Here is a 23,395-nt window from a genome sequence, read left to right on the forward strand (position 1 = left end):
GTTGTTGCTGTTTATATATTGTTGAAGTTTTTGTAGCTATAGTAACAAGGGATAGTGGTTTGTAGTTTTCTTTTTTGTGCTGTCTTTATCTAGTTTTGATATGTTATTCTGAACTCGTAAAATGAAACTGGAAGTTTTTGTTTTTCATTCTTCAATTTTCTTGAAGAAATTGTTTAGAATTAGTATTATTTGCCTTTAAATGTGTGATAAAGTTTTCCAGTGAAACCAATGGGTCTTGTTTTTAATCTGAAGGATTAAATATGAATTCATTTTTAAGAGTTATATGAATATTAACGCTATATATTTCTTCTTCAGTGAATTTTGATATTTTATAGTTTTTGAGGCTTAGGTACATTTGTATAAGGTGTCAAATTTGTGTATGCAGAGTTCTTTATAGTTTTCTATATTATCCTATATATGTCCTAAGAATCTGTAGGAATATCCCTTCTTTCAGTACTCATAAATAATTTGTGTCTCCTCTCCTTTATATTTGTTAGTTTTCCTAGATGGTTATCATTTTTATATTATCTTCACAATAAACTGACTTTCTCTTTTCAGTTATTTTCTGTTTTGTTTCTTTCTGCTTTCACATTCATTGATGTCTGCTATCTTGCTTACTGTCTTCAATTGCCTTTGTCTTCTGATTTGCATTTCTTTTGTCCTTTAAGTTTCTTAAGGTAGAGCCTTAGATTCTAGAAGCAGCTTTTAGAAATAGGTCCTTTTTGTTAACCTTGCTTATTTTCTCCCCACGATATTTGTCTTTTACTGTAAAAGGAGTTTTAAAATCTCCCAACTATAATTGTAGATTTGGTTTTAATGCTTTTATTTGCTGTCTTACTTGAAGAGTTCTGGTAGTGGGTTGCTTTACAATTTAAATTCCAGTTGGAAGTATATCTGAATTGAAGTCATCCTTCCATGAATATTGTGGCTGGGTTCAAGGTATAAATTCAAGGTGTAAGTTCTTAGCACAGACAAGAATAGATGCTAAGTGGAACAAAGAGTTGGCCGTGTTGGTATTCTCTGTTGCCGTCCATATTAATTTGATATGCCCTGATTCGAGAGACCCCCCGAAAACAAACCACCAGAGTCCAGAGTCAAAGCCAAGCGGCAGGGGTTTACTGCAGGTTCGAACCCGGTCCTCCGCGCACTCGTTGCCGGTGACGCAAGAGGCCCCGAGCAAGGATCTTACAGCTTCTTTTATAGACAGGCACAAACAAGTTAGGGATTTTTTTGAGGTTACAGAGTTGTTATAGGTTGACATTTAAATTTGAAGCCTCAGCAGAACTTGATTGGTTCCCGCCTTTATTTCAAACCATTCAGCAGAACTTGATTGGTTCCCGCCTTTATGTCAGACTATGACCGGGCGCGCCCTGGCTGGTTTCCGAACGGCGGGGGAGGGGAAAGATCTTTTCTTTGCAGTTGTGACTACACCTGGTAATTTTTCTCTTAGCCTCTCAAATTCACCTCTTCTGTGGTCCAGAAAACTGAATTCTGTGGGCTGCATCATCTGTGCTTTCTTGCCTTCTGCCTTCCAGGTTGACTAACGGGAGAATCTGGAAGAATAATAGTGGATGTAGGAGGAGAGACCTTGGGATATTGATCCCCACACTCTGTTTTAGATATTCCCTTCCTGCCTTGATGAGGGCCTGATAGTTACTACATTTTAAGATACCAGCTTCTGTGGGATACCTCCTCCTTCATTGTTCCCTATATTAACCTATGTTACCTCTTCTTTCTCCTCCCAAACTAGATGTGATCAGAACAAGGCACAAGAAAGTTGCAAGAAACGTATTACATGAATGATTAATTAATGGAAGGCTGATATCACATACACCACATACTGATATCAAAACACAACCAAGTGTGGAAAAATCTCTGCAAAGATACAGAAGATTCCCTAGGATTTGGGAGTGTTCTTTTTTTTTTTTTTTTTTTTTTAACGTTTATTTATTTTTGAGACAGAGAGAGATAGAGCATGAACGGGGGAGGGTCAGAGAGAGGGAGACACAGAATCTGAAACAGGCTCCAGGCTCTGAGCTGTCAGCACAGAGCCCGATGCGGGGCTCAAACTCACGGACCGCGAGATCATGACCTGAGCCGAAGTCGGACGCTTAACCGACCGAGCCACCCAGGCGCCCCATGGGAGTGTTCTTTGATAGTATTGTAATATGGAAGTGGGTAATTAATGGTTAGGTTTAAAATAATGATTTGTTATTACTTTCTATTTTCTGTCTCTGTCCCACAATCATACACTAAAAAATGGACAATTTTTATTGTCACTGCTTATTTTTCTTACCAATGAAGTTTGCTAACAGAGACAGCTGAGGTCATCCAGAGTTCCTGCATTGTAATATCATTTCACTTTTCTTTCTGTGTGATAGATCTCACATCTCTGCGTGAACCGATATGTGACTTTTGATGCAGAAGTTATCACTCAAGCCAGGGATGCAGTCATTCTAGAGGTATTAGAGTTAGAGAACTGTAGAAAAAATCTGTTTGGTTGTGGGAAATGAAATTTTATTCTTGTAGTATTGCTGTGTGCAAAATAGTTACTTACTTAGGTGTTTCATTTAATTACTTTTTGTATAATAAATGAAACTCTCTTATCTGAAAAATTCAAACCTACTAAAGAAGAAAAAAGGTGTGGGAAACTGACTCAGATACATATAGTTTTTCAAGGCAGATATTGAAGTAATATTTAATTGTGCTATAAATTTGATTTCACCATTAAACTTGTTTTCTATATGCTATATAATAGTTTCTTACAATGTAATCTTTCTTGCTATGCATTAATTATTTTTGAAATACAGTTTCCTAATATCCTAGTCACATTTGAGGTCTGCAAATGTGCCTCTTCCACAAATCTCCTTTTCACCAAGTTTCTGCTCATGTTCTTTCCAAGCACTTGAACGTCCAGTCCAACGATTGGCTACCACTCGTGAATCGGTATAACGCAAACCTTTTTTTTTTTCCCCTATGTAAAATGAATCACCAGATACATTGGCCAAAGTTCTGATCACTGGATGAATTTCTCTTCAAGACTGCCCTACAGGAATGTCCCAGAAAATTCCATGATTCACCTATAGAGCTCTGCCAAAGTTTCCAAAAGTAAAAGTAAACCTCATTTAGTCAGGAGGCCTGCAGAGGGAGTTCTCAGCATCGCAGCCCAAGCCAGGACCTGGCAGGACGTGTTCCTCATGATCAGGCCCCACAAGACCACCATCTTCGCGTACGCCAAGGAGTCGAGCACCTTGTTCGAGCTGAAGCGCATTGTCAAGGGCATCTTCAAGTGGCCGTCCGACGAGCAGCCGCTGTACAAGGATGACCAACTTCTGGATGATGGCCAGACACTGGGAGAGTGCGGCTTCACCAGTCAGATGGCACGGCCGCAGGCCCCAGCCACTGTGGGGCTGGCCTTCCGGGCAGATGAAGCTTTGGAGGCCCTGCACATCGAGCCCTTCTCCAGTCCACCCGAGCTGCCCCGATGTAATGAAGCCGCAGGACTCAGGAAGCAGCGCCAATGAACAAGCTGTGCAGTGAGAGGGCCCCGGGCCCGCCCCCAGTGGCCCCCCTCCCAATAAAAGAGATTTGGTGCCTGCCTGGTTGCTGCCTTTTTCTGCGCACCCTCTCCTGACTCGGGCGTCACCTTCCCTGGGATGGGGTCTGCTCTCCTGCAAGGCTCCTTCTCAGCCCCGTGTGCTTGCTAGGCTGGCTGTGACTGTGGGACCGACCCCAAGCTCTGTGGGCCCCCACTGTCCACACCCACTCCAGCCTGCCCCTCAGGGGCTATGCGCAGAGAACTGGGAGGAACCCCGGGCCCCTGGGCCAGCCTTCTGCTCAGCCTGGAGACAAAGGTTCCTACTGTGACTTCCAGCAAGCAGGCTCTCACAGGCTCCGGGGCAGCCTCTGGGCTGAGGGGCAGAGGCCAGGGGCAAAAATGTCAGCTGGAGCCAGTGTGGTTCCCCGGGGGACCCACTGCCTACAGTCGCCTTACTTGAGTCTTCTAAGGCTCTGGGGGCGGGGGGGGGGGACATTCAAAGTGGAAAGACTGCTCTCTCTCCACCCCTAATAAATAATCTATAGACCGCCCCCCGCCAAAAAGTGTCATCGACACTTCATGCTCCATTATGTCAGCTAGATCATATATGGCTCAAGTGACAGAACAGTGAACCTGCTATAGCAAACCTTCCTTTGCTCTGATCTTCATTCAAAACTAGCATTTTTGGGGGGTCGCTTGTAAATGGGCCAGAGTTAGCACACCCAGATGACAAAATTTTTTGCCTCTATAAGCTAAAGGGCCCCACTAGTTGTTGTGCTTCGGTTTTATTTTTAAATGCTGCTAGATGCAATAACTTCTTTTTCACCTTGGAAGGGATGCCCTGTACACACCACTGGACTCCTAGAAATTCCATGAGGGTAGAAGGCCCATGAATTTTTATTGAATTTATTTCTCAGTCTCTAACAGGTAAATGTTTTACCACCACGTCTAGAGAGTTGGTACTTCTTAATCACTACATAATGTCAACCTACATGGGCCAGTATGACGTCTTCTGGATGGCCAGCAATTAAGTTTCCTGTGGAATCAGTTACAATATAGGGCCGAAAAGCTGATATACCTCTGTGGTAAAACAGTGAAGCTGTATGGCCAGCCTTGCCAACTAAAAGGAAACTGGTTTTGATGGTCTTTACCAGCAAGTGTTGAGAAAAAAGAACTTGACAACTCTATAGCTGCATATCAGGTACAAGGAAAAATATTAATTTACTCAAGCTGTGAAACCACATTTGGAAGGGCAGATGAAATTAGAGTTTATACCTAGTAAAGTTTACAATAACCCACTGTCAATCTCCATGATACATCTGCTTTCTAAACTGGACAAATTGGCAGATTTGAATGAGGATGTAATGGGAATGCACCCTTCAAGTCATTGATAGTGACATTAATCTCAATAGCCCTTCCAGGTATGTAGTATTGCTTTTAGTTTACTATTTACTACTTACTTAGGTAGAGGCATTTCTAATGGCTTACACATGGCCTTTCCTAATGCAATAGCACTTACACTGCAGGTTAGAGAACCTAGGTGGAAACTCTTCAATTGCTAAGTCTGTCTATTCTAATTATGCATTCTGGCACTAAAAAAATAACCACATGAGGGATTTCTGAACACACTGGACCTATATTGAGATAAACTTGAGTGACATCTTGGATCTCCTGGATTTAGCTACACTTCAGAGCCTGTGTCTAGTAATCTTTTAAGAATCTGATTATCTCTTTTTTTTTTTTCCCAACACACAGTCACTTAATAAAAGGCCATAGGTCTCTTTGGGGAAGGTGTGGAGAAAGATTAACAGTGTAAAATTTGGCAGGGTCCTTCCTGAAGGGGACCTGACCTCCCTTCATTCAAGGGATTAAAGGTCTATAAACTGGCTCAACTCTGGAACTATCAGGATTCCATTCTTCCCCAGTGATTGTCCTCACTTTAATTTCAGACATCCTGTGAGGTTGGAGATTCAATTTGTGTTATAATGCAGCTGCTTGCAAGATGAGACTCTGGGTTGGGTTTTTAGAACTGTCAGCTCTGTGGCTATAGAAGATAAGGATTTCTTTCAGGGAAGTTATAGACACTTTCAGGTTATTTGTAAGGAATTTAAGCTGGGAATTTGAATCCCTGAACTCATTATTTTATCTTCCCACTTTCTCCAGTGCAATTAAGAGCAACCAGAAATCTCATTATACCCATTAAATTGACATACGTGTTCTAAGATATTGAATACACAGCCAATCAGAATATGAGTTTTATGAGTTTTTGATTAAGAGTATCCAGTGGTGGTACTTTGTGTATTTCTATTGACCCATCATGAAATGAACCACCAGTACTTTCTTTACCATTAAAAATAGAGCCATTTATGCCTTGAATATAATTAGACTAGAGAACTAATTCCAGATACTCCAGAACAAGTTCAGAAAACTCATCATTAATATTTCATTCCTGTAGAACCATTTCTCATACCAAATCTGTACCTCTCAGAGTTTCTCAGAGTTCTTCGGAGAAGGAGAACCAGTAGGAGATACATTTTTCATTTGAATTTTTTTTTCTTTTTTAATATAGGCATTTACATGTACACACTTTTTTAGTGTTTATTTAAATTCCCATTAGCTAACATACAGTGTGATATTAGTTTCGCTGTACAATATAGTGATTCAACACTTTCATACAACACCCAGTGCTCATCACAAGTGCGTTCCTTAATCCTAATCACCTATTTAACCCATCCCCCCATCCGCTTCCCCTCTGGTAACCATCAGTTTGTTCTCCAGAGCTAAGAGTCTGTTTCTTGATTTGTCTCTGTCTCTATTTTTTTTCCCTATGCTCATCTATTTTGTTTCTTAAATTCTACACATGAGTGAAATCAATTATGTGGTGTTTGTCTTTCTATGACTGATTTATTTCATTTATCTCTATGTATCCTTTTAGCTGGATCCCATTCGTTTTACTGTGTTGTTTTTTCATCTTAATTCATCTTAACATATTTTCTAATTTTCCTTATGTTTTTTTTCCTTGACCTACAGGCTATTTAAGAGTGTGTTGTTTAATTGTTTACATATTTATGAACTCACTAAGTTTTTTTGCTATTTCTTTTTTTTTTAAATGTTTTACATTATTTTATTTTATTTTTTGAGAGACAGAGAGAGACAGCATTAGCAGGAAGTGGGCAGAGAGAGAGGGAGACCCAGAATCCAAAGCAAGCTCCAGGCTTTGAGCTGTCAGCATAGGGCCCAATGTGGTGCTTGAACCCATGGACACAAGATCATGACCTGAGCTGAAGTTGGGCCCTCAACTGACTGAGCCACCCAGACGCCTCCTTTGCTATTTCTTTATTATATTATTCTATGATGGTTAATGAACTTTGTGTAATCCTACCCATTTTAAATTTATTTATTCTTATTTTATGGCTTAGCATGCAGTCTATCTTGGAGAATGATTCATGTGCACTTGAGAGAAATGTATATTTTGCTGGTAGTCAAGTGCTATATAGATACCTGTTAAATCGATTTGTTTTATAGTGCTGTTCAAATCTTCTATTGTCTTGTTGATGTTCTTTCCAGGTATACTATTAATTTTTAAAAATGTGGTACTGAGGTCTCCAATGGCTATTATTTTTAATGACATAAATCTTCTATTGCATTTTCCTTTAAATTTTTTATCGTGGTATAATATACATAAAATTTACCATCTTTACCATTTTTAAATGAACAGCTCAGTGATATATTTATATTGTGCAACCATCACTACCATCAATCTATGGAACTCGTTTTCATTTTGCAAAACTGAAACTCTGACCATTAAACAATAATTCCCCATTCTTTCTTCCGCCTAAAACCTGGTAAGCTCTGTTCAAAGCTTATACAAAGTATTGCTAGGAATAATGGAATTACACATTATTTGTCCTTGTATGTGTGGCTTACTATGCTTAACATAATGTTTTCAAGGTTCACACCATGTTGGATTATGTCAGAATTTCTCTCTTTTTAGGGGATGAATATAACATTTTATTGTATATCGTCATATTGTTTTATTGTCAATATTGTCAATGAACACCTGAATTGCTTCTACCTTTTAGCTACTGTTAATAATGCTGCTATGAACATGAATGTACAAATATCCCTTTGAGATCCTATTTTCATATATCTTGGGTATATGCAGAGGTGGAATTTCTGTATCATTTGAATTCTACCTTTAGCTTTTTGAGGGCCCACCAAGCCGTTTTCCACGGCACCTACATCATTTAACATTCCCGCCAACAGTCGAAGTGATTCCAATTTCTCAGCATCATTGTCAAAACTTTTCAGTTGTTTTTTTTTTTTTTTATAATAGCCATCCTAATGGGCATGAGGTGGTATCTCATGGTGGTTTTGACAAGTCCAGTGATTTTCAACTAACTATGCCTCCCTTCATGTATGTCCTTTTTTGCTCTATGCATCTTGGAGCTTTGATGTTAGATGCATGTATGTTTATAATTATTGTATTTTTCTGATGGCTTAGCCATCTTATCATTCTAAAATGTCCTTATTTTTTGTGGGGCACCTGGGTGACTCAGTTGGTTAAGTGTCTGACTTCGGCTCAGGTCATGATCAACAGTTTGTGAGTTCGAGCCCCACGTTGGGCTCAGTGCTGACAGTTCAGAACCTGGAGCCTGCTTCAGATACTGTGTCCCGCTCTCACTCTGCCCTTCCCCAGCTCATGCTCTGTCTCTGTCTCTCTGTCAAGAATAAAAATTAAAAAAATAATAATAAAAAGTCCTTATTATTTTATTTTTTTAAATAATTTTTTAACGTTTATTCATTTTTGAAAGATAGAGAGAGACAGAGGACAAGCAGGGGTGGGTGAGGCAGAGAAAGAGGGGGACACAGAATCTGAAGCAGGGTTCAGGCTCTGAGGTGTCAGCACCGAGTTGGATGTGGGCCTCAAACTCACGAACCACGAGGTCATGACCTGAGCTGAAGTCAGACGCTTAACTGACTAAACCACCCAGGCGCCCCCTTTTTTTTTTTTACAGTCTATTTTGTCTGATATTAGTATAGCAACTTCATATTTCTCATGTTTGTGTTTTGCATGATATTATCTTTTCCATCATATTACTTGCAAACTGTCTTTTAAACTAAAATTCATCTCCAATACATATAGTTGGGTCACAGTTTAATTATTTTTAATTTTTTAATTTTTTTAATTTATTTTTTTAATATGAACTTTATTGTCAAATTGGTCTCCATACAACACCCAGTGCTCGTCCCAACAGGTGCCCTCCTCAATGCCCATCACCCACTTTCCTCTTCCTCCCACCCCCCATCAGCCCTCAGTTTATTCTCAGTTTTTAAGAGTCTCTTATGGTTTGGCTCCCTCCCTCTCTAACTTTTTTTTTTCCCCTTCCCCTCCCCCATGGTCTTCTGTTAAGTTTCTCAGGATCCAATTGAGAGTGAAAACATATGGTATCTGTCTTTCTCTGTATGACTTATTTCACTTAACATAACACTCTCCAGTTCCATCCACGTTGCTACAAATGGCCATATTTCATTCTTTCTCATGGCCAAGTAGTATTCCATTGTTATATAAACCACAACTTCTTTATCCATTCATCAGTTGATGGACATTTAGGCTCTTTCCATAATTTGGCTATTGTTGAGAGTGCTGCTATAAACATTGGGGTACAAGTGCCCCTATGCATCAGCATTCCTGTATCCTTTGGGTAAATTCTTAACAGTGCTATTGCTGGGTCATAGGGTAGATCTATTTTTAATTTTTTGAGGAATCTCCACACTGTTTTCCAGAGTGGCTGCACCAGTTTGCATTCCCACCAATAGTGCAAGAGGGTTCCCATTTCTCCATATCCTCTCCATCATCTATAGTCTCCTGATTTGTTCATTTTAGCCACTCTGACTGGCATGAGGTGATATCTCAGTGTGGTTTTGATTTGCATTTCCCTGATGAGGAGCGACGTTGAGCATCTTTTCATGTGCCTGTTGGCCATCTGGGTGTCTTCTTTAGAGAAGTGTCTATTCATGTTTTCTGCCCATTTCTTCACTGGATTATTTGTTTTTCGGGTGTGGAGTTTGGTGAGTTCTTTGTAGATTTTGGATACTAGCCCTTTGTCCAATATGTCATTTGCAAATATCTTTTCCCATTCCATTGGTTGCCTTTTAGTTTTGTTGATTGTTTCCTTTGCAGTGTAGAAGCTTTTTATCTTCATGAGGTCCCAATAGTTCATTTTTGCTTTTAATTTCCTTGCCTGTGGGGATGTGTCAAGTAAGAAATTGCTGCGGCTGAGGTCAGAGAGGTTTTTTCCTGCTTTCTCCTCTAGGGTTTTGATGGTTTCTTGTCTCACATTCAGGTCCTTCATCCATTTTGAGTTTATTTTTGTGAATGGTGTAAGAAAGTGGTCTAGCTTCATCCTTCTGCATGTTGCTGTCCAGTTCTCCCAGCACCATTTGTTAAACAGACTGTCTTTTTTTCCAGTGGATACTCTTTCCTGCTTTGTCAAAGATTAGTTGGCCATACTTTTGTGGTCTAGTTCTGGAGTCTCTATTCTATTCCATTGGTCTATGTGTCTATTTTTGTGCTAATACCATGCTCTCTTGATGATTATAGAAACTGTCCTTTAATCTAAAGTTCATCTCCAATACATATAGTTGGGTCACGGTTTATTTATTTTTTATTTAAAAACAATTTTTAATGTTTATTTGAAAGAGAGAGAGAGCAAACAGGTGAAGGGTAGAGCGAGAGGGAGACACAGGATCTAAAAAGCAGGCACCAGGCTCTGAGCTGTCAGCAGAGAGCCTGCTGCAGGGCTCAAACCCACAAACCTCGAGATCATGATGCTCCTGAAGCCAGACACTTAACCGACTGAGCCACCCAAGTACCGCAGGTCAAGATTTATTTTATATAATCTGCTAATTTTGCATTTTGGAGTTTATTTTTTAACATTTATTTATTTTTGAGAGACAGAGCATGAGCAGGGGAGAGGCAGAGAGAAAAGGAGACACAGAATCCAAAGCAGGCTCCAGGCTCCAAGCTGTCAGCATAGAGCCCTTCGAGGGGCTGGAACTCACAAACTGTGAGATAATTACCTGAGCTGAAGTCTGTGGCTGAACCAACTGAGCCACCCAGACGTCCCTTGCCTTTTGGAGTGTTTACTCCATTTATATTTAGGGTCATTACTTATAAAGTAGGATTTATGTGTAATTTTGCTAATTGTTTTCCATATGTCTCAGGTTCTTTTGTTTCTCCCTCTCTGAGTGCATTTTTTCATGTTAGATTTTTTTCTAGTGTACGATTTTAATTCAGTTCTCATTTCTTTTCCTTTTTTTTTTAACTTATTTTTCTTAGTGGTTTATCTGGATGCTGCAGTTAACATTTTATTTTATAATAATCTAAATGAGACTAATAAAAATTTTATGTCAATAATATAACAAACTGCTCCTATATTTTTCCATTGCCTCCCTCTTCCTTTGAGCTACTGTTGTCATACAAATTATACCTTTATTCACTGATTTCCCATCAACACAGACTTCTAATTATTATTCCATGCAATTGTATTTTAAGTAATACAGGAGAAAATAAAGACTTACCAGAAAAATGTATTTATATTATCTTTTACATTTTGTGTGCATTTTATTTCTTTATGTGAATTTGAGTTACTGTCTACTGCCTTTCCATTTCAGTTTAAATGTCTTCTTGTAGATTTTTTTTTTCCTTGTAGGGCAGGTTTGCTAGCAACAAGTTTCCCAGTGTTATTTATATGCTAATCTTTTAATTAATCCCCGTATAGCCATTTTGGGCTGGATATGAAATTCTTGGTTGACAGACTTTCCTTTCAGTGCATTGAATATGTAATCCATAGCCTTCTGAGTGCACTGGTTTTGATGAAAAATATGTTGTTAATGTTATTGAAAATTCTTTGAATGTGCTGAGTCACTTTTATCTCTTTATCTTTGGCTTTCCACAGTTTATGAAGTGTTAAGTTCTGGATTTCTTTGACTTTAAATTCAAGAGAGTTCACTGAGGTTATTAGATGCCAAGATTAATTATTTTTAAGTGGAATTTGAAAAGGCTTTATGCCACTGCTTTCTCAAAAGTTCTTTCTGCCCCTGTGTCACTCTCCTTTACTTCTAGCTCTCCTGTCACTGTCATGAAACCATTCATAATTTTTTAACAGTTGTTCCATATTTTCACTCTGCCTTGGGCCCTGCATATTATGTAGCTGGTTTTATGGGGGGAGGACAGGCTTAAAGAGATAGGACAGGAACTGGAACTCAAAGAACCCCTACACTGGATTTTATTTGAAGTGTGATGGCCATACATTGGAGTACATAAAGCAAGGGAGAGTTGTGGTCTGGTTTGTAGAGAGGCACAGTGGTTAAGAAGAGCAACTCTGAAATCAGACTGCCTGGGTTCAAACCCAACTTTGCTAACTTCTTAGGTACATGATCTTGGATGAATTATTTAAATTCTCTGTACTTCAGTGTCTTCAGGCATAAAATGGGAAGATGATACAACTTACCTCACTGGTTGTGGTGAACATACATATGATAGGTTAGAACTACCGGAACATTATAAGAACCATGTATTTGTTTGCTATTACGATTAGGAGCACTGGCCAGGTTTTCCTAGTATATGTAGGCATTTTGTCAGCCATTTTGCCAGAGAGCAGTGAGAGAAGCAGTGAGCAGGTGGCAAGGGATATGGTCAAGTTTGAAATAACCAGAGGCCAGACCCTGTAGGGCTTTGTGGTTCTTGGTGAGAAGTTTGCACTTTAAGTAATGGACACTTGAGAATTAAGAGTGGCATATATACATTTCATATTTATGTATTTTTGAGAGAGAAAGAGAGAGAGAGAGAATATGAGTGGGGGAGGCGCAGAGAGCTAGGGAGGCACAGAATCCAAAGCAGGCCCCAGGTTCCAGGTTCAGAGCTGGCAGCACAGAGCCCGACGTGGGACTCGAACTCATGAGCTGTGTGATCATGACCTGAGCCGAAGTTGGACACTTAACCAACTGAGCCACCCAAGCACCCCAACATTCTATTTATTTTTGAGAGACACAGAGCACAAGTGGGGAAGGAGGAGAGATAGAGGGAGACACAGAATCTGAAGCAGGCTCCAGGCTCTGAGCTGTCAGCACAGACCCCGACATGGGTCTCGAACTCACGAGCCATGAGATCATGCCCTTAGCTGAAGTCGGATGCTTAAGGACTGAACCACCCAGGTGCCACTAGAGTGACATGTTTGATTTGCATTGTATTCCCCTCGATCCCAGCTCTTTATTAAAGATTTAGGCTAGTAACTTGACTCAAAGGTCACTCAAGAAAAAATAAAAATTTTGGAATTTCTGCTGCCTCTTGAGGGATACAAAATAACTTCTTCACTGGACTCAAGGCAAGCTGCACTTAATCTTCTTTGAAGGTGTGGAAGGGCCTGAGGCCAGCATTATAATATATTCAAGAAATGGTCTAAGTTCAGGTTCCTTAATGACCTACCCACCAGCAAACTTGCTGGAAATTGTCACATTATAATTCCTCTCACAGTCATCAGTAATGACTAATTTGTTACTTTACTGACAATGGTGAAGGCAAACTTCTAGCTCCTACAAGTTATTTCTCTCTCTAATCCTCTTTTCCTGGTTAGGTCTTCAGCTTTTGTTCCTCCTCTAAAATCTGTAGTTCCCTGCAATAGCTAACATCTATTGCCAACTACAAAAACTCCTTATCCTGAAGGGGGAAATAAAATCACAGTTCGAAACAGTTTTCAATTCCATAAAAATAATGAAATCGGTTGCTTCCAAAGGGACTGTTGCTATGGAAATCCCATTACAGTCCTCCTCCATGGCAGTCAATTAGATAATTGCTATTGAAATAATTATTAGCATTATCAGCTGTCAGTGACCATGTTCAATATTTTAATACATCCAAGCAGGAAGGTGGAACAAAGCCATTGCCTTGCCAACTGGGTGACCTCATCTGGCATGCTCGTTGCTGTATCAGAAGGAGACCAGAAATGGGGAGACTAGCAACTTTGCTTCACCCCTGGCTGAAAAGCTGCAGTATTTGAAAGGCGGTGGGGCATATTTTCTATCATAAAGAGTTTGTAAGTGTAGTGAAAGGGAAAAAAAAAAAAAAAAAAAAAAAAAAAAACCTTAGAAGAGGGCAGATTTGTATAGCCAGGCCAATGTCAAAACAGGAAAGTGGGCCAACTCTGGAATTTAAGGAATAGAAATTATATAGGCGGCATGTCATGCATACTTCAGTGCTTTAAACTTCAGTTCACGAAGGTTCGTCTTGAGTACAAATAAAAATTCAGAGTCCTCAGCTCCAGCACAAGAAAATCTGTTTCAGTAAATCTAGGGTATGGACCAGGACCAGGCTTGTGCAATGCTAATGTTCAGGTTGGGTGCAGGGGTCCATCAGGTGGTAGGTGGGTATGGAAATACTGACTTTCTGGGTTCTGGTTTCATGTGCCTTGAGCAAGTCACCTAAAGCATTTTAATCTGCTAAGATTAATCCTATTGAAGATGATAAGATGATCTGATAAGATGATAAGATGATCTTCTATAACAACAAAATTTTGCTACAACTCACCTCTCTTTGCTTCAAATCCTTTTTTTCTATTGGAAATGCTACATCCATTCTCTCTCTATATTAAGTTTAGAGTCAAGCTTTTTATTTGTGTTCATTTTTTAGTGCTTACTTTTTAGTGCTTTTTAGGGAAATTTGGGTGGAGGAGGGTAAGCGCCAGAACTTATAGCTCCATAAAATATAAACACCTAAACCACTCTTCTACTATCTTGAGTGACTTATGCAAGGCCAATAAAGCTGAACATGCTTCAAGTCACAATCTATGGACCAGACTAAGGATTTTCTTTTTCTTCCAATCTTTAGAGTGAGTCTCAGCTCACTGCCCCTCACGAGAAAGCTTTAAAGCTCTTTGATAAAGAGTCCATTGAACACCTACTTGTGTCAGATTCTGGGGATAAGGCAATGGAGAAAACAGACGAAGCCCTACTTTCCTGGAGATAACATTTTAGAAGTAGGCACTGACAAAACATATATCCAAGTACATATGTAATACAATGTCATACAGTGGTGCAATTTATGCAGAGGGGACAGCAAGACTAGGGGATAGACAGCAATGGCAGCAGGGTAGTGACATCAGTTGTCCTTATTTTTGGTAGGAAAATCAAGGATAATCCTTCTTATACAGAAATAATTGAGTAATTGAATCGAGTACGCTGAATAAATATTTAGAAAAACAACATCCCAGTCGGAGAAATTGACAGTTACTAAATACATGGCAAGTTCAATGCACAGCAAAGAGGCTGGTAGAAATGCCAAGTGAGCCATGGGGAGGGTGATGGGAAATGAAGATGCAGGGCCTCATAAGCCATGATGAGTGTCAAGTTTTTTAAAACAGAATTCTCAGTGATCCTGAAAACAACTGGATAGTTTTAAGGAGAGGAATGTCATGATGTAACCTTTTAAAAATATGTTTAGAATTTTATTTATTTTGAGAGACAGAGACAGTGTGAGTGGGGAAGGGGCAGAGAGAGAGAGGGAGAGAGAGAATCTCAAGCAGGCTCCGCACTGTCAGTGCAGAGCCCGATGCGGGCCTCCAACTCATGAAACCATGATCATGACCTGAGCTGAAACTGAGAGTTGGACGCTTCACCGCCTGAGCCACCCAGGTGTCCCATTTCTTTTTAAAGAATCAGTAAGGACACTATGCGGTGAATAGATCGTGGGGTCAAGGGTGATATGGAATGACAATTTAGAAAAGTGTCTGAGTAGTTTAGAAGTATAAAAACTTCGTATTTAATGAGTGGTTGTAAGAATTCTAAACTTTTCAAGGGGCTTTTAGGTCCACAGAGACCTTATCTCATTTACTCCCTCAAAAGAAATTTCAGGGTACATCAGGAAGAAGTCTGTTCACATACTTTCCTTTAATAAAAGAGAGAATTGGAAAAAGGGAGGGTATAAAGAAGTCCACTAGGCTTTGAAGCTTTGAAGTGGGAATGAAGAAAGATTGAAAAGGAAAGTGGATGCTTCTATTTCCCAAATGAGAATAAAAATCTAATTTCAAAAAAGTAATGAATGTGCGTAGAATCATTTCTACCATAAAATCTGAAATGAGGCTTGGTTTTGATTAATGTTTTATTGGTTTTTTTAAGGCCCCAGCAAAACTAGTACTGGGTTTCTGCAAGTTTAAAACTTGGAAAGCAAAAGACAATCTGGAATGCATATATTTTTCTTCTTCTACAGAAAAGTATCATTGGAACATGTAAATATTCTATTCATATACCTACTTATTTAATTTTTAAAAAGAACTTCTTCATGTTTCCCTGGATTATAAGCAATGATATATACATCTTACTAAAATTATTATGGTTGTGAGTTAGGGTAAATTTCTTCTCATTTTCCTTCAGATGTTATTCATTACCTATTAAGATAAATAATAAAAAAAACAATCTAAGAAATAACTCACACCAGATGGGTAAAGAAAATAATTATATGCTTATAAAAATTTTAGGAAGCAAATAAACAGAGTCCCTTAATTAGTATTTTAGACTCTCAATAGGAGACAGAAATTAGATGGCTTGAAAAGAAAAGTTGTGTGGTGATATTATGTGAATAAATGGAGAGGCGACTGATGCCACATTACCCACAAATTTTAAAAGAAAGATCATATCTTGACTCATTCACCTTGCGCTATCTGGACAAATCCAGTCTTTTTCTTCAGACAGGCACAATTAGGAGAGTTTCTTTGGAAACAAGACACACGCACATGCACACACACACACACACACACACACACACAGTGAGAGAGAGAGAGATGTACCATACATGTATCCAGCTCCATATGCATAATAATTTTCCTTTTTGGCATCTCTGAATGAATATAGGTATGTGTAGATACCTTTAAAATAGGAATAAGTCATATTTGTAAAATGCTTATTATTTGCCCTATTTATGTTCTCATTTAATATTTAATGAAAATAGCTATTATTATTACTCTTTGGAAACAGCTATTATTATCACAGGTTATGCCATCTCATAATTCCCAATTTACCAGTGAAGACTCTGAAACACACAGAGGTTAGCTACTTTTTTGAGGTCACATAATTAACAAGCTGCATGAAGAATTTAATGCAAAGATTGACTCCAAAGTCTTCTCTTATAATCATGTCATACCAGTTCTAGTGTAGTAATGTGTGCACTAAAGGTTTAGATACATGTATGCGTCACAGACTTTGAGTCTGGAGTTCTCTCTTGTCCAGCAAGAGAGTGGGCACAGAACTGAATACGAGAGAGGCTAATGTCCAGGAGGAGACAAGAGCTCTGAGTAAGGGTCCTTGCTCTGTATTTATTAGAATCAGAAGGCTTACATACATGATGGACGTTTAGAAAGAGACAATAAAACAGTGATCATTAACTCATGTGTGTGAGAGAAAGGGGCTTCGAAGGTGTGCATGTTAGGAGTTAGGGTCAATACAAATCAAAGTCCCGGCTCCGAGCAGATGGCTGTTTACTGCAAGCACCAGGCACTGTGTCTGTTTATCTTAACTTGTGCAGGGGCTAAGACAGATAGAGCCTGCTACCTGAGGGTTAACAAGGCATTTTTCTTGCTAATTAGCAAGTGTCTCTGGGCATTTTCACACTGTAGCGGCATTTGGGTCTATGCTTTGCTTTACTTAACGACGAATCCCAGGCACTTTCGCCCTGCTGCGGCAGCTTTCCACCTCTACTTGTTCTCAGATGCTTTTGTCCTGTGGAAGCGGCTTTCCTCTCTATGCTTTGTCCTATGCCGGGTGCTTTCGCCCTGTGACAGCTTTCCACCCTGAACCTTGTTAACCCACTGGTGCAAGCTCAGAGAATTCTTAACCTTATTCCCCACATGTATGCAGCAAAGTAACTTTTAGAAAAGTTGACCTGGAAGTAGTGTGTTCCAAGACACAAAATTGAGACCCAATCTCAGGAAGGTTTCAGAAGATTTCTTTTAAAAATCTACACCAACATCATGTCTGCCTAACCCTTGGCCTAAACAGAGCACATAGGTCAACCTTTAGAGAAAACCAGTGAGTTTGAATTGTTTGTGACTATCTAAGGGAATAATAGAAAACATTACATTCTCTGATGTGTCAAAGAAAATAATTACCCACCAGGTCAGCTGGTGAAGTGGGAGTTCCTAGAATTGTGCAGTATAAGTCAATCAGACAAATCTGTCTTCAGATTTGTCCAAGAAAAGAAAATTATACAAAGCATACCAGAACTTAAGTAAAAGCCAATTAACCCCTGGAAGCTGCAGTATGGACTAATTAGTATTTCATTCTGCAAAATATAGCCATGCACTTAACTGTACTTAACCCAAATTTCAAATTAAACACTTAGAGAACAAAGTAACTGTGTAACTTTATTTTAAAAGGAAAAAAAAAACTTCAGCAAAGTATTTTCTTATGAACAGAAAATATAATTTTCTTATATTTTCAAATGTGTTGTGATTTCTACAACAATTCCTGGAAATTCCTACAATTCCCTGTCATTGAGGACATTCTCTCATTATCATTTGAGAGAAATGAACTTTCCTTGACTTCTTTCTTATTTCTCTGTGTACCTTTGCTCTAGTATAGTCAAAGTGGATAGTGTGATTACTCACCTCACTTTCTCCAAATAAAACATACTTTGGTTACCATAAGGATAGGTGTTAAAATTCCTTTGAGTCTCCATGCATACAAAACCATGCTGAAAAGAATTCCCCCTTTTAGAACATCTAGCAAATATAATTCCCTAGTCTAGGTCAAACCTTACACAAAGCAATAGATGTGAAGTATATGAGCCACACCTGTGTATAAGAGGGATGGGGATGACTGTATCTAATGGCTGATTTGAGATGCTAATTTGTTGTGTCCATTTGTACAGCCTAAATTAGCATATTGTATTCATTGCAACTGTATTGGATGGTTACTTAACTACACATACACAGTTATCTATTATGCTTTTAAAATTCTTGTGTTAATCTGAAACAAGATGTATGTCATCTAACTGGAATTTAAATAAAAACTTGGAAAGAAAAAAAAGACAATCCCTGTGTTAAAACGACATGAAAGATGTAAATAGGAATGAAATTAGGGCAGAAAAAAAGGCATCTGACTGGTATATGCGTATTTTGCTGAATTTATATCCACGAACACATGAATACAGACACATACATACGTGGATAGAGAAGTAAACATATGAAGGAATTCATATACTAAATTTATGCAACTACCAATAATGATGTTAAAAAATGCCAGTAAGCATAGATGTGTATGGCTATCACTACAATGATGCTTGCAATGTATATTGCAAACAGGAGCATGCATAAAAACATACAGCACACATACACTATATGAGAAGATACATGAATAATTGTTAGGATTAAGTTACTAGATGGTATGTCCATAGATAAAACCAATGTACCCTAGAAATCTCTGAATTTGTGAATTCCAATACAAAAAAACAAAAACAGAAAGAAAAACAAAGCGACCTTTAAATGCATACCCTGACACCTCCCATCAAATAAAGTAAAATGAAAGAGGAAATGGCAGACAGTAGGATTAGCACTGTAGGGAAGGAAGATTTGTTCCATGCCTTCATTCAAACAACTAGTCTGTGTCTCCATTATGGGAAGAAAGACGAGAGTTCTTTTAGGGTTCATATTTCCCCTACCTTCTTATCTCTTTAATCATATCAAGGTGGAAATGCATAAACACATAAAACACATAAACAGGCTGCTTAATATACAACCAGGAGGATAAAATGAGAAGGTGCATTTTCTTAAATGTTTTATTCATTTTTGAAAGAGACAAAGAACAAGCAGGGATGGGGCAGAGAGAGAGAGGGACACAGAATCTAAAGCAGGCTCCAGGCTCTGAGCTGTCAGCATAGCCCAGTTTGGGACTCCAACTCAGGAACCTCGAGATCATGACCTGAGCCAAAGTTGGACGTTTAACTGACTGAGCCACCCAGGCGCCCCGTGTACATTCTTTGCCAAGGCTGGTAAGAGTCATTATGTCAACTTAATAATGGTCTAATTTACTTTTTTCAACACATCTAGCTGGTCCTCACTTCCACTGATTCAGAAGATGTTTATTCTTTATCTCATAACTTTTTCAAATTTGCAAACATTAATTGTTCTAATATGCATTAAACTATTTATTTATTTGCTGTGTAATAAATGACCAGAAACACATGCAGTAAATATATTCAATTTTATTTATGCCACATCTACTTAAGAAGGATCTATGTCAGGGACTTAAAGAATAGATTTAAAACGTGCTCTTCATTACCTGTTCCTCTTATCCATATTGTGTTGTTCTTTTTTCATGGAGTCAGAATCACCTGAAGTCATTCCCAGTGGCTTTCATAAGCAAATTGTCAGCATCTCATTTTACTCATGTTGGAAACATGACCATTTAAAAAGTTGTGAACTTTCTGCCAAGCGGACATTAAGATTTACATACGTGACACATTATTCCAAGGAAAGACTTGAGGAGCAGCTTTGGGGATTTCCAGCCCCCAAATCTTTAAACTTTGGGATCAAGACTGAAGAAGCATAAAGAAGTAAAACAGAAATTTGCAGGGTAAAAAGCACCAACTTATCATTTTGAACACGATGCTAATTTAACATCAGTATCAGGAGTGTTCGTCTTCTGCTCAATTCTGCTGCATCTTCTAAATTCCAGCTGGGACTTTCTGCTGAATATCCATCTCTTGACTTAATTTCAATGGGCACTTAATCATGAAAAAGTGGTAAATATAAGCCAGGGTCAGAAAAAGGGCATGACCCACTACAGATTACTCTTTTTTCTTCTCACCCTCGGTAGAAATATTGCCTGTGAATGTATGTTCATTCGTCAGTTAATCAAGTGCACAGGTTAACTGCTTCTTCCTGGAGCCCCAAATAGAGTCTGATTTTCTAGGAACAAATATATTGCATTTATGACCTTCCCAGGATGTCAGTTTCCCTACAACATGAAGTGAAATGGTGTTCTCAAAGGAATTAAGGAATTTAGGAGTGGGGAAAGGGGGAAAACATACACACCACAATTACTTCTGATGCAAATGGCATCACGGCACTAGAGAAGTACCATACAGACACCGTGGGTCAATCATTGTGCTAGCAAATGTATGGCTCTTCTGAGGGGGTGTGCAGGGAGGCACTACCTCAAGTATAAGGCTGAGAAATAAAATTTCTATTTTTGTGACAGAAAACAGAAGAAACCTGTTTGGAAGTTTTTCATGGAAGAAATCCACATTTCATTGTCATCTATACCTAAAAGACTCCTATGTCCTAGACTTCAGGGAATAGAAAGCATTGGCAATTTTCCCATAGGATGCTTTTGTTTTTTGAAAAGCACTAATTCACAACTCTCTAGTTATTTCAACTCAAATATCTTCTTTAAAATATTGTTAGCTAGTATCTAGGAACAACAAAAAAAATTACGTTTGAAGCTTTGGACATCCACGCAAAATATTATATATTCATTAATCTGTTTAATAGAATTCTCTCGGTGGAGACTTCACACATACAAGATACGTTCACATGCTGCTCCCTGCCTTGTGGCATGCAGTCAAGAGGACCCTGTCTTGTTTTGTTTTGTTTTCATAGCAATTTTAAGGGCCAAGTGCTGGCTACCCCAAAATGTGCCACTTTGGCATACTGATGATTTTAAATGAAAGTTCTTAAGAAATAGCAATGCAAAATGCATCCTATGACCCTCCCCCACTCTGTCTCCAGAAAATGAGATATAAATCTCTCATGTGAAAGTTACCCTCCTTGTACCAGGAGGTAAAGACAATCCTCATCATCAGAGATAAGAAATTCAGACCCATAAAGGCTGTATAAACATCCCTTGTTATTTTCTACTAATTTACTACCCCAGTCCTAATTCTGTTTAAAATTCCTATTAACTGCAGCTTTCAAAATTAAGTTTTCCTTGTCCTGTCAATTTCTCACAGATTTATTGTCTCTTTGTCTAAGAAAGTATAAAAACTGCCTGCTTTGGCGATTTCTCTAGGATTCAATTTCATTATGCACACGTAATAAAATTTTGGTGTTTTTATTTTTTTTTTATTCCTGTTCATCTGTCTCGTGTCAATTTAATTCTTAAACCAGATGAAAAAACTTGAAGGGGAAAAAGGAACAATGTTCCTGTCCTAGACAGTCATGCATTTATCTGTGTGTTTCCTTCATTAGTGATGTCTCTTCTTCTAAACCGTAAGTTCCAAGAAGGCAGGACTCTGGCCTTTGAGGAGACGCAATGTGGTAATGGGGTGAAGCACATGGGATTCCAGCAACTCACTGCCAGGTCTATATGCAACCTCTCCTTCTTCCCCTGACATCTTGGGCAATGCAATTAACATTTTTCTACTTCAATTTCCTCTGTGAAATAAAGATAACTGTAGTATTGGTCTCAAAGAAGCCTAGAATATTTAATCATTTTTTTTTCAAAAGATCTAAAAAACAGTGGTTGGCACCTATTATGTGCAATGTTAGAATTCATAATTATTACTTTGTCTTGCCATTGCTTTTTTTTAACCAAAAAAAAAGGAATAGGAACATTTTAGAATCTCAACAAATATTTTTTGAGTAACTGAATGGCTGGCTGACTGAAGGAACAAATGGGGAGAAGGGATCACAGAGATTATTTTATTCAGGGTTTTTCAAATCACATTAGCCTTGGGCTCCCTTTCTTCATTAAAAGTATATTGAGAATGTGGAAGCCCAACAAATACATTATATAAAAGAATAGGTACTCTAGTTGAAAGTGAGGGTTTATGGAGGCCAGAGCCCCCATCCTCACAGCCCTGGAGCTGTGTCTGCTTTAGGACCAGGAGAATGAAGGCAGCAGAATGCAGAAGAAAATCTCTGATTTAAGTCCAACAATTTAAGGCCCAAGAGGTTAGAAACTAATACTAAAAGAAATTAAGTGGCCCTGCCTCCGTCCAGGCGAATGTCAAAGGTAGATTCCAATTAAAGACGCACCTATGCCAGGTGAATTGTGTCTATCACATCGAGCAGCATTCCAAAATTCATCCAGAAATGCCACATCTACTTTGCTAGAAGTCACAGCCACGGACCCATAGATATATCTTTCAGAGAAAAAAGCAAGGACAAATAGCCTGAAAACAAAACAAAACAAAAAAAAACAAAACTAAAACATTGTATTTATTTTCTCTTCCTAAAAGACTACATCTTATGATTCCCTATTATCACAGGAGAATATGCTTCCTTCTGCTTCCTTTTTCTTCCCTTGCTGCTTCAGGTTCTGAATTAATTCATTCAACAAATATTTGAGCACCTTCTATGAGGAAGCCAGTTCTAAGCGCTTGAAACTCATTTGCAAACAAAAGGACAAAAATCTTTGTCATCAGGAAACTCTATTAAACGAAACAAAACAAAACAAAACAAAACACTTCTAAATGAAATGAAGGATTTCTGGGGCATTGGCAAAGAGAGTTTGAAGGTACTCTCAGGGTGACATTTCACAAAGGTCCTTAGCTCTTGATACACAGAAGCAAGTACTATTTTTAATGTTAATATTTGCTTTTTCGATTAGCTTATGTAGGAGGATATACATTGCAGTCTTGGTAACAAATCTTTATTGAGCAAAAATAGGCCATCTTTCAGTAACTTTTATTCTTCATCATTGACCATTAATATTATGTAACATAATCCAACAAATAGTTTGGGGAAATTTAAGACTGTACATATGACTACGAAAATGTCCCCTAAGTAAACAAGTATATGTTTTCATAACTCTCCAGGTCTGGCCAGCTCACTTTTTTCTATGGTGCCAATAATAATTTCAGCC

At 38.5% G+C, this 23,395-nt stretch overlaps 2 protein-coding genes across 2 annotated transcripts in view; one reads left to right on the plus strand and one right to left on the minus strand.

The window, feature by feature from the left end:
• The first annotated feature begins 3,162 nt into the window (after positions 1-3,162).
• On the plus strand, positions 3,163-3,533 carry LOC109271048 (elongin-B-like). Its single transcript, XM_053899218.1, has one exon. It carries the CDS (start codon positions 3,198-3,200, stop codon positions 3,522-3,524), a length of 327 nt encoding a protein of 108 aa, XP_053755193.1. The 5' UTR covers positions 3,163-3,197; the 3' UTR covers positions 3,525-3,533.
• Positions 3,534-21,624: 18,091 nt separating this feature from the next.
• Positions 21,625-23,395, minus strand: part of LUZP2 (leucine zipper protein 2) — a 492,023-nt gene continuing 490,252 nt past the window's right edge. The window contains exon 13 of the mRNA XM_053899883.1: positions 21,625-22,703. Within this exon, the coding sequence (XP_053755858.1) occupies positions 22,538-22,703 (166 nt within the window). The 3' untranslated portion in view covers positions 21,625-22,537. The remainder of the gene's footprint in view (positions 22,704-23,395) is intronic.

The sequence above is a fragment of the Panthera pardus genome, unplaced genomic scaffold, assembly GCF_024362965.1.
Source record: "Panthera pardus isolate Hobbes unplaced genomic scaffold, ASM2436296v1 HiC_scaffold_12, whole genome shotgun sequence".
NCBI classification, from domain to species: Eukaryota; Metazoa; Chordata; class Mammalia; order Carnivora; family Felidae; genus Panthera; species Panthera pardus.